The sequence below is a fragment of the Bombina bombina genome, chromosome 11 (assembly GCF_027579735.1).
Source record: "Bombina bombina isolate aBomBom1 chromosome 11, aBomBom1.pri, whole genome shotgun sequence".
NCBI classification, from domain to species: Eukaryota; Metazoa; Chordata; class Amphibia; order Anura; family Bombinatoridae; genus Bombina; species Bombina bombina.
The window spans coordinates 186,698,017-186,710,942 of NC_069509.1; the positions used below are offsets into that span (position 1 = coordinate 186,698,017).

A 12,926-nucleotide genomic window follows, 5' to 3' on the forward strand; every position below is an offset into this window, starting at 1 on the left:
TCTTCGGAGGCTGTTTTTGGGAGAAAGGTTCTACAGGCAGTGGTTCCTTCTGTTTAATGTTCCTGCCTTGTCCCTCCCATCATCCGTGTACTTTAGCTTTGGTATTGGTATCCCACAAGTAATGGATGATCCGTGGACTGAACACACTTAACAAGAGAAAACATAATTTATGCTTACCTGATAAATTTATTTCTCTTGTAGTGTGTTCAGTCCACGGCCCGTCCTGTCTTTTTTCTGGCAGGTTCTAAATTTTAAATTATAACTCCAGTCACCACTGCACCCTATAGTTTTTCCTTTCTCGTCTTGTTTCGGTCAAATGACTGGATATGACATGTGAGGGGAGGAGCTATATAGCAGCTCTGCTTGGGTGATCCTCTTGCAACTTCCTGTTGGGAAGGAGAATATATCCCATAAGTAATGGATGATCCGTGAACTGAACACACTACAAGAGAAATAAATTTATCAGGTAAGCATAAATTATGTTTTTTTTTCTTTTCCCCCAACAGGAATTGTGGAAAATTATCTCTGAACCACTAACCTGATGCCTGTTGTGATGGTGAAGACTGGGGAGTATTACCCACTATGGACAAATAATTCACCCCTTAACAGTAGGAAGAGCAGCGCCCTCTGCAGGCGCCAACATGCCGATATGAACAGAAAGAAAACTGCATCCTGAGCAGAGAGATTTTATAATATTTATATTGTTTGGTTATTTTAAGTGTGTTTTACAAACTCTTCTCAAGCAATACAGACTGGCACTCATGCTCCCTGGGATTTACACATTCACTGATGTGTGGTGCTATGGATCAGAAAATATATTCTTCTTTTCATTGTTTTTTTATGAATTTTACATCATACACTGGGGCTATAGGTGTTAAACGTTATTGTAGACTAAATTATATATATATAGATCTATAGAGAGGCACCTGGTTATTGTGCTCTGTACAAATACCTTGCTATATACCGCAGTGTATTGTTACTGCCCCAATATTCAAAGTATTTACTTCTGTCATGTTTTGCTTCATTCTCTTGGTATCCTTTGCTGAAGGAGTAGTAATGCACTACTGGGAGCTAGCTGAGCATATCAGGCAAGCCATTAACAAGAGACATGTATGTGCAGCCGCCAATCAGCAGCTACCACCCAATTGCTGATCCTGAGCCTACCTAAGTATGCTTTTCAACAAAGGATACCAAGGAACAAAACAAATGACCTAAAAGAAGTATTTTAGAACGTTGTTTTAAATTGAATGTTCTATCTGAATCATTTTTTGGGGTTCATGTCCCTTTAATTGCGTCCAGCAGTGATTTATCTGTGCACCACTCTGTTTCATTACTTTTTTATTTGTACTTTGTAGACTTGTCGTGTAATCTCATACTAAGCTGCCTTCTGAAAATGTCTGAAAAACCTGCACATAAAACTGCTGAAAACTGAGGGAATTTAGAGTAAAATATATTTGGTTTTTGAGTGATGATAAACTTTTAATATATATATATTATTTTTTTGCAGTATGGGTTTTATACAGAGTTAAATATTTACTTATTCGCAAGTAGAAATTCTGTTTGTTGTTTGGAAAGTTTGTTGCAATATGTTTTGATAAAGTAAGATATTGTGGATATATTAAATCTTTCTTACTCAATACTGGGCCAGATTAATTGCGCTAGAAGGAAGCTTTTTGTGCTTGTCGGGTTGCGCTCATATTAACAGTTGAAAGTAGAAATTAGAATATCACGTGCACGTTCATGTATTCCCCCAAGGCAATAAAGAAAATAAAGTGGTAAAAACTTAACACAAAGACAGATCCGTGGCTGCAGATCCGAGGACGGTAATAAGATTCCAACAGCCTTGCAATCAATCAGGCCAGGTGAGAGCAGAAACCGCAATCTCCTAATGCTGTATACAAATACTGCTGCACTTAAATGCTATAATAAAAATATTTTTTCAACATAATTCAATAAAAATCTTCATGTACACAGAGGAAAGAAAATATATGTTAAACATCTTACGCGCGCTTACTGTCCGGCTCTTACTTAATACCCTACTCTTGCACAAACTCGATCGCATATTCTCATTTGCGCCAATCTGATATGAAAATATGAATATTTCACATTCCAATGTTCTTCAAATAACAGAATATGTTCTATTTATTCATAAATACATATATCTGATATATTTATATATAGGTATATATATATATATATATATATATATATATATATATATATATATACACACACACAAAAATATCTATTTAGAAATACTTAGAACATATTCTGCTATATGAGGGACACTGGAATGACAAATATTTACAGTAAATACATAGTATAATACTTTATTAAATATGAATATTGCATAAATGCAAATGGCCCCATTGCAATATGTCTATACAGGGAGTGCAGAATTATTAGGCAAGTTGTATTTTTGAGGATTAATTTTATTATTGAACAACAACCATGTTCTCAATGAACCCAAAAAACTCATTAATATCAAAGCTGAATAGTTTTGGAAGTAGTTTTTAGTTTGTTTTAGTTATAGCTATTTTAGGGGGATATCTGTGTGTGCAGGTGACTATTACTGTGCATAATTATTAGGCAACTTAACAAAAAACAAATATATACACATTTCAATTATTTATTTTTACCAGTGAAACCAATATAACATCTCAACATTCACAAATATACATTTCTGACATTCAAAAACAAAACAAAAACAAATCAGTGACCAATATAGCCACCTTTCTTTGCAAGGACACTCAAAAGCCTGCCATCCATGGATTCTGTCATTGTTTTGATCTGTTCACCATCAGCATTGCGTGCAGCAGCAACCACAGCCTCCCAGACACTGTTCAGAGAGGTGTACTGTTTTCCCTCCTTGTAAATCTCACATTTGATGATGGACCACAGGTTCTCAATGGGGTTCAGATCAGGTGAACAAGGAGGCCATGTCATTAGATTCTTTTCTTTTATACCCTTTCTTTCCAGCCACACTGTGGAGTACTTGGACGCGTGTGATGGAGCATTGTCCTGCATGAAAATCATGTTTTTCTTGAAGGATGCAGACATCTTCCTGTACCACTGCTTGAAGATGGTGTCTTCCAGAAACTGGCAGTAGGACTGGGAGTTGAGCTTGACTCCATCCTCAACCCGAAAAGGCCCCACAAGCTCATCTTTGATGATACCAGCCCAAACCAGTACTCCACCTCCACCTTGCTGGCGTCTGAGTCGGACTGGAGCTCTCTGCCCTTTACCAATCCATCCACGGGCCCATTCATCTGGCCCATCAAGACTCACTCTCATTTCATCAGTCCATAAAACCTTAGAAAAATCAGTCTTGAGATATTTCTTGGCCCAGTCTTGACGTTTCAGCTTGTGTGTCTTGTTCAGTGGTGGTCGTCTTTCAGCCTTTCTTACCTTGGCCATGTCTCTGAGTATTGCACACCTTGTGCTTTTGGGCACTCCAGTGATGCTGCAGCTCTGAAATATGGCCAAACTGGTGGCAAGTGGCATCTTGGCAGCTGCACGCTTGACTTTTCTCAGTTTATGGGCAGTTATTTTGCGCCTTGGTTTTTCCACACGCTTCTTGCGACCCTGTTGACTATTTTGAATGAAACGCTTGATTGTTCGATGATCACGCTTCAGAAGCTTTGCAATTTTAAGAGTGCTGCATCCCTCTGCAAGATATCTCACTATTTTTTACTTTTCTGAGCCTGTCAAGTCCTTCTTTTGACCCATTTTGCCAAAGGAAAGGAAGTTGCCTAATAATTATGCACACCTGATATAGGGTGTTGATGTCATTAGACCACACCCCTTCTCATTACAGAGATGCACATCACCTAATATGCTTAATTGGTAGTAGGCTTTCGAGCCTATACAGCTTGGAGTAAGACAACATGCATAAAGAGGATGATGTGGTCAAAATACTCATTTGCCTAATAATTCTGCACTCCCTGTATATGTGTTTATATGTGTATATATGTCTGTAAATACATATACACATAAATACATATGTCACTGTTAAAGCCCTTTGCAGCTTTTATTTTTCTAATTCCTGAGATTTCATAGCTGTGTGCAATATTTTTTTTAATCATTTTTATTAGGTGGTGGTATCATGAGTAACTATACTTTAATGTATTTTTGATGTTTTTCATGCAACTTTTAAGTTTTGCGAAACAGTTAACCAGAGCTCTGAATTTGCGTTAATCATTCTAGCGTAAATCGCGATTGCGCTCAATCAATTGCATTTACTTTCAACTTGTAATACCAGCGGTAAGCCCAACAAGCGCAAACCCTGCTCCACCGGTGCATCTAGTGCCAGTATAGTGGTGGTTGGCATATTTACACAGCAAAGGCATCTAAGACCTATGTTTAAAGAGCTTTTGTTATGCCAGTTAGAGAACTAACACCAAGTCACTGGAGGTTAAAAGCTTTACAGAAATACAAATTATTGTTAAATTTAAAGGGGTATTAAAGTCAATATTTTATGTACTTTAAATGTATTTTCAACATTGCAAAAGATCTACATATTAAAATAAGTGTTTTTAAGCATTTTTAGCAAGTTTGCGTTGGTGTTCAGTCCTATGACACACCCACCAATAAGAGGGGGAATGAAACAGCGCTAAAGATATATTAAAGTAAAAAACTCCAAATAGTACTGTAAAAATATTTATTATACAAAATAATAATAAAATAAAAAAAGCAAGCTTTGCGGGAAAATCTCTCTGCTGCGGATTGTAGCTTGCTGATTCCAGCGTAGAGATTGTCCCGCAAAAGCTTATACAGTACGAGTATCATTCAATTTTATTTTAATAACCACCTTTTTAAATGTGACGTTTATTACTTGTTTATTATTATTTTTTTTTTATTTTGTATAATAAATATTTTTCAGTACTATTTTGAGGTTTTTTTACTTCAATATATTTATTTTGTGCTGTCTCACCCCTTTTTTTATATTTGAGGATATTATCTAGTATTCATTATTTTTTAAAGAAAGCTGCTACCCTATAGGATAAATCTAATTAGCTCCTATAGTTTTTTTCTTTTTCAGTTCTATAGAAAAATATTTATATAACGGACTGAGATTAAATGAATTCCCCTCAAAACTTTTATTAGAAACGCTCTCCCATAGGTAAGCCAATAAGGGGTGTGTGTATATGTATGTGTATAAATATATATATATATATATATATATATATATATATATATATATATATATATATATATATATATATATATATATATACATACATACAAAATCCTGCTCATATCAGCCAATCACTGTGCAGTATGTAGAAGGGTCTGTATTCTACATTCCATGTATTGAACTCCAGCCTCTCTGGGGAAAGTGGAAACGCTGCAGTTTGTAGGGTTAAATTAGAGCAAAATAATTGCTAGATACATGTGTAACAATCATCTCTGGGTAAAATCAGAATATTTACACCCAGCATGTGCACGTGCTGCTAATCTTGGTGCGGAGAAAAAAGGATAACGCAGATTTGTAACCAACACTGTCCAGCAGCAGCAGTATGTAGAATGCACAGATTGTTTATGTCCCTTTACATTTGTTTACAATTTCTTCTGTAATTCAGTGATTGGTTGCTGATATATACAAGAAGTAATGTCCCTTTAATAGTGTCCTCACAACAATACACACATAACACTAGCTTGTATTTCATTAATATTTTACTAAACATGGTCTTATGTCACTATCCCCTCTAAAGAGCATGTGGTAATAATGAGTCTGAGCTCTGTATTTTCTATTCACAGATGTTGTCTGTTACAGTTTTATTGCCAGTGAAACAACAGAGCAAACTACTAGCTGTCTATGCAAAATGCTGTTTATTGTGCTGTGATATTTCTTGTATGAGGAAGAGAAAACAAATAAAACTTCCTATTGCTGCTACTGAACATTGTGTGTTTGAGTTTTATAACCTTTATAAACAACGATAAAATGACTATGCAATAGCACTTAGGGCAAGATTACATATGCAGCGACGCTGGTTTTTACACGGTTTTGGTATCACATATACGGCGCCGCATATAAATATTTCACCCATCGGGCCAAATTTTTACTCCCATAAGCTAACATAGAACCGCGTCGCAAATCGGTTTCACACATTCAGGGCAAGGACTTACGCAGCGAAAATGAAGACATTTTACACCATTTTCACCTCACCACACATAGGCAGGCGTAGCAAGCCTTACGCTGAAAATATGAGCACCTTAAAGGGACACTAAACCCAATTTTTTCTTTCGGGATTCAGATAGAGCATGACATTTTAAGCAACTTTCTAATTTACTGCTATTATCACATTGTCTTCATTCTCTTGGTATCTTTATTTGTAAATGTAAGTTTAGATGCCGGCCCATTTTTGGTGAACAACCTGGGTTATTCTTGCTGATTGGTGGATAAATTCATCCACCAATAAAAAAAGTGCTGTCCAGAGTACTGAACCAAAAAAAAAAGCTTAGATGTCTTCTTTTTCAAATAAAGATAGCAAAAGAATGAAGAAAAGTTGTTAATAGGAGTAAATTAGAAAGTTGCTTAAAATTGCTGCTCTGTCTGAATCACGAAAGAAAAAATTTGGGTTCAGTGTCCCTTTTACTCCCTAAAAATATTAACTAATACATGCGCAATATCTATCTACCTGTCAACCGCCAACCCCCACCGCAATAACTAATAAAGTATATTAACCCCTAATCCGCCATTAACCACTTCGCAATAAACCTAATAAAACTATTAACCCCTAATCCGCCAAACCCCCACAATGCAAATAACTAATTAAATTACTAAACTCCCTAACACCCCCTAAATTAACCCCAATTACCTAACTTAAAAAATACCAAGTTACAATTAAAATAAAAAAGTTAACATTACTTAAAGGGACAGTTAAGTCCAAAAAACACTTTCATTTTTCAAATAGGGCATGTAATTGTAAACAACTTTCCAATTTACTTTTATTACCAATTTTACTTTGTACTCTTTGGTATTCTTAGTTGAAAACTAAACCTAGTAAGGCTCATATGATAATTTCTAAGCCCTTGAAGGCCGCCTCTTATCACATGAATTTTTATTTGATTTTCACAACAGGGGAGAGCTAGTTCATGTCAGTCATATAGATAACATTGTGCTCACGCCCGTGGTTTGTGGCAGACACTGCACTAATTGGCTAAAATGCAAGTCAATAGATAATAAATAAAATGTCATGTGATCAGGGGGCTGTCAGAAGATGCTTAGATACAAGGTAATCAGAGAGGTAAAATGTATATTAATATAACAGTGTTGGTTATGTAAAACTGGGGAATGGGTAATAAAAGGATTATCTATCTTTTAAAACAACAAACATTCTGGTGCTGTCCCTTTAAAAATAAAAATAAATAAAATTAAATTAATCTAAGATTACAAAAATATAAAGTCTAACATTACGTAAAATAATAAACCAAATTATCAAAAATAAAAAAATTAAACCTAATCCCTATGAAAATAAAAAAGCCCCCCCCCCCAAATAAAAACACCCCCTAATCTAATACTAAACTACCAATAACCCTTTAAAGGGCCTTTTGTAGGGCATTGCCCTAAATTAAACCAACCACCCAACAAACCCCCCAAAATAAAAAAAACCTTACACTAAAAAATCCTAAACTACCCAGTGAAGTCTGGCGGAGAAGGTCCTGTTCCAGGCAGTGAAGTCTTCTTCCAAGTGGCCTAAATCTTCTTCCAGGCAGGGACCACATCCTTCTTCATTCAGGACCAAGCCGGCGCGGAGATGAGCAGCCAATAGGATTTCAGTAGCTCTCATCCTATTGGCTTATTTGAATTTGAAAAATCAGCCAATAGGAATGCAAGGGACGCCATATTTAAACGCGTACCTTAAATTCACTATTCAGTGTACAGTGGTGATCGTATGAAGAGGATCCTCCACGCTCCATGGCTCCGCGGTCGCCGCTCCTGGTCCGCTCCCATCTCAAAAGGCTTGGTCCTGGAGGAAGAGGGAAGTGGTCCCTGCTTGGAAGAAGATGTCGGCCGCTTGGAAAAAGACTTCACTGCCTGGAACAGGACATTCTCTGCCAGACTTCAGGAACGGTGAGTGCCTATTTTGGGGTAAGAGTTAAGATTTTTTTTTTTTAGATTAGGGTTTTAATGGGCAATCATAAAAGAGCTGAATGCCCTTTTAAGGACAGTAAAAGAGCTGAATGCCCTTTTAAGGACAGTAAAAGAGCCGAATACCCTTTTAAGGACAGTAAAAGAGCTGAATACCCTTTTAAGGACAGTAAAAGAGCTGAATACCCTTTTAAGGACAGTAAAAGAGCTGAATGCCCTTTTAAGGACAGTAAAAGAGCTGAATACTTTTTTAAGGACAGTAAAAGAGCTGAATGCCCTTTTAAGGACAGTAAAAGAGCTAAATACCCTTTTAAGGGCAATGCCCATACAAATTCCCCTTTAGGGGCAACGGGAGCTACCAGAAACACAAACGAATGTTCCATGATGATTTTGGAAATCATTCTTGGAAGAAGAACTCGAGGCAAAAAGATATAAGCAGGTTAATAAAACCAAGGAACTGCTAACACATCCACCGACTCTGCCTGAGGATCCCTGGACCTGGATAGGTACCTGGGAAGTTTCTTGTTTAGATGAGAAGCCATCAGATCTATTTCTGGAAGACCCCACATCTGAACAATTTGAAAAAGCACATCTGGATGGAGAGACCACTCCCCCGGATGTAAAGTCTGATGGCTGAGATAATCCGCTTCCCAATTGTCTATACCTAGGATATGTACCGCAGAAATTAGACAAGAGCTGGATTCCACCCAAGCAAGTATCCAAGATACTTCTTTCATAGCTAGGGTAGTGTGATTTGCCCAGAGGATTGACATATGCCACAGTTGGGACATTGTCTGTCTGAAAACAAATGAATGGTTCTCTCTTCAACAGAGGCCAAACCTGAAGAGCTCTGAAAAAAGCACGGAGTTCCAAAATATTGATTGGTAACCTCGCCTCTTGAGATTTCCAAACCCCTTGTGCTGTCAGAGTTCCCCAGACAGCTCCCCAACCTGAAAGACTTGCATCTGTTGTGATTACAGTCTAGGTTGGATGAACAAAAGAGGCCCCTTGAATTATATGGTGGTGGTCTAACCACCAAGTCAGAGAAAGTTGAACATTGGGATTTAAGGATATTAATTGTTATATCTTTGTATAATCCCTGTACCATTGCGTCAGAATACAAAGCTGGAGAGGTCTATTATGAAAATGATGCTGCAGTCATGTCTTTGAAGAAACAACACTAGTTGATATGTGTGAGATTCTTTGGGGAAGGATTGGCTTTCTGTTCTTTATTCTGTTGAAAAGAACTAAAACGATTAGAAGCCTTAGATTTACCCTTAGATCTTTTATCCTGAGGTAAAAAAAAACTCCCTTTCCCCCAATAACAGTTGAAATAATTGAATCCAACTGAGAACCAAAAAAAATGTTACCTTGAAAAGAAAGAGATAGTAATCTAGATAGAGATACCATGTCAGCATTCCAATATTTAAGCCACAAAGCTCTTCTAGCTAAGATAGCTAAAGACATCAAAAATAGCATCACAGATAAAATGATTAGCATGTTGAAGCAAGCGAACAATGCTAGACAAATCAGGATCAATGTTTCCTGTTGCGCTCAACTTTCCAACCAAAAAGTTGATGCAGCTGCAACATCAGCCAAAAAATGGCAGGCCTGAGAAGATAGCCAGAATATAAATAAGCTTTCCTTAGATAAGATTCAAGTTTCCTATCTAAAGGGTCTTTAAAGGAACTACTATCTTCCATAGAGATAGTAGTACGTTTGGCAAGAGTAGAGAGATCCCCATCAACTTTGGGGATTTTTTCCCAAAACTCCAATCTAATTGCTGGCAAGGGATACAACTTTTTTAAACCTAGCAGAAAGAATAAAAGAAGTATCAGGCCTATTGCATTCCTTGAAATCATATCAGAAATAGCATCAGGAACTGGAAAAACCTCTGGAGTAACCACAGGAGGTTTATAAACAGAATTTAAACTTTTACTAGTTTTAATATCAAGAGGACTAGTTTCCTCAATATCCAAAGTAATCAACACCTCTTAACAAGGAATGACTATATTCCATCTTTAAGAGATAAGTAGATTTGTCAGTGTCAATCTCTGAGGTAGGATCTTCTGAATCAGATAGATCCTCATCAGAGGAGGATAAATCAGTATGTTGTCGGTCATTTGAAATTTCATCAACTTTATGAGAAGTTTTAAAAGACCTTTTACATTTATTAGAAGGCGGAATAGCATTCAAAGCCTTCTGAATCGCATCAGCAATAAAATCTTTTATATTCACAGGGATATCATGTACATTAGATGTTGAAGGAATCACAGGCATTGTACTAGTACTGATGGATACAATCTCTGCATGTGAAAGTTTATCATGACAACTGTTACATACTACCGCTGCAGATATAATATCTACTAATTTACAACAGATACACTTATCTTTGGTAGAACTGTTATCAGGCAGCAGGAATCCAACAGTGGTTTCTGAGACAGGATCAGATTGAGACATCTTGAAAATGTAAGAGAAAAAAACAACATATAAAGTAAAATGATCAATTTCCTTATATGGCAGTTTCAGGAATGGGAAAAAAAATGCAAACAGCATAGCCCTCTGAGGATAGAGAAAGGCAATAGGCATATAGGAAGTGGGGTTTAAATAATTAAATTATTTGGCGCCAAGTATGACGCGCAATGCAAAATGAAATTTTTTGGTGCTAACAACATCTGGAAATAACGCAACTCGCGTCATAGCAGGCGCAACCTTGTGCAAGGAACCTGTCGTTAACTAAGACAACGGAAATGGCGAACTTGCGTCAATGAACGTACCTTCGTGCCAAAAAATTATCACACCAAGAATGACGCAATAAACAATAGCATTTTGTGGCCTCGAGAGCCTAATTTTGCCCACGAAAATTAAAGAAAACAGTCAATTTTGAAGAAAAGACTATACCCCAGGTAAGAAAAAATAACTTCCTAAATACATGTTTACCAATTTTGAAACTGATAGTCTGCAAAAGGAAATATACATAAACCTGACTCATGGCAAATATAAGTACAATACATATATTTAGAACTTTACATTAATACATAAAGTGCCAAACCATAGCTGAGAGTGTCTTAAGTAATGAAAACATACTTACCGAAAGACACCCATCCACATATAGCAGATAGCCAAACCAGTCTGAAACAGTTATCAGTAGAGGTAATGGAATATGAGAGTATATCGTCAATCTGAAAAGGGAGGTAGGAGATGAATCTCTACGACCGATAACAGAAAACCTATGAAAAGATTTCATGCGAGGAAAACCATAAAATCAATAGGCAATACTCCCTTCACATCCCTCTGACAAACACTGTACTCTGAGAGGAATTGGGCTTCAAAATGCTGAGAAGCGCATATCAGAAGAAAATCAAGCACAAACTTACTTCACCACCTCCATAGGAATCAAAGTTTGTAAAACTGATTTGTGGGTGTGGTGAGGGGTGTATTTATAGGCATTTTGAGGTTTCGGAAACTTTGCCCCTCCTGGTAGGATTGTATATCCCATACGTCACTAGCTCATGGACTCTTGCCAATTACATGAAAAAATTTGTTATTTGCGTTGTGGGGGTTTGGTGTTTTAGGGATTAATAGGTTAATTAGGTTACTTGCGTTGTGGGGGTTTGGCGGATTAGGGGTTAATAGTTTTATTAGGATTATTGCGTTGTGTGGGTTTGGCGGTTTAGGGGTTAATACTTTTATTAGGATTATTGCTTTGTGTGGGTTTGGCAGATTGGGGGTTAATAGATTTATAAGGTTTGTTGCGATGTGGGTTAATGGCGGATTAGAGGTTAAAAGTTTTAATAGGTACTTTGCTATGTGGGTTAATGGAGTATTAGGGGTTAATACATTTATAAGGTAGTTTGCGATATTGGGGTTGGCCGATTTAGGGGTTAACACTTTTACTAGGTAGATCGCGATGTGGGTGAATGGCGGATTAGGAGTTAATAGTTTAGGTTTATTGCGTTGTGGGGGGTTGTCTTTTTAAGGGTTAATATATTTATTATTAGTTGCGATGTGGGGTGATTGCGGATATAGGGGTTTTACGTGTCGGGTTTATTTTTGGGAGGCGGCTTAGACTTTTACGGGAGATTTGATATTTTTTTTATTTTCTTAGGTGCCGGCAGTTTCTAAAGTGCCGTAAGTTACTGACGACTCCAGAAATTTGTATTTACGCACATTTCTGGACATCGCTAGTTTATCGGACTTACGGCACTTTATGAACTGCCGGCGCCGAATATGTGATACCCTGATGTGCGAGGTGAAATTACGGGCGGCGTGGGTTTCAGCAGTTACACTGAAGCTTGCGCCGCAAATGTAATCTCGTCCCAAGTCAACTTCAGGTGAGTAGTAGATTTTTTTTTCAGACAAAAGTTTGTTATGTCTATTTCCACTCCCCTTGTACCATGTGACAGCCATCAGCCAATCACAAATGCTGTGAATTCTTGCACATGCTCAGTAGGAGCTGGTGACTCAAAAAGTGTAAATATAAAAAGACTGTGCACATTTTGTTAATGGAAGTAAATTTAAAAACTGCTGCTCTCATTTTGCCTAGTGTCCCTTTAAATGCTCTTATCTGTTAGATATTACGTGCATATAACCCTGTGCATTCAGATTCCACAAATGTAAAAAAAACAATATACACTGAATCTCTTGCATTCATTACCTGTAAACAACAAGACAAGAAGTCCTTAAAGGGACAGTCAACACCAGATTATTTGTTGTTTAAAAAGATAATCCCTTTATTACCCATTACCCAGTTATAATAATACACATTTTACCTCTGTGATTATCTTGTATCTAAGCCTCTGCAGACTACCCCCTTATTTCAGTTCTTTTG

At 37.0% G+C, this 12,926-nt stretch overlaps 1 protein-coding gene across 1 annotated transcript in view; it reads left to right on the forward strand.

Moving 5' to 3' along the window:
- METTL22 (methyltransferase 22, Kin17 lysine) overlaps nt 1-5,901 on the forward strand; it is a 193,332-nt gene extending 187,431 nt beyond the window's left edge. The window contains exon 12 of the mRNA XM_053694111.1: nt 507-5,901. Coding sequence (XP_053550086.1) covers nt 507-542 — 36 coding nt within the window. The 3' untranslated portion in view covers nt 543-5,901. The remainder of the gene's footprint in view (nt 1-506) is intronic.
- The last annotated feature ends 7,025 nt before the right edge of the window (nt 5,902-12,926 follow it).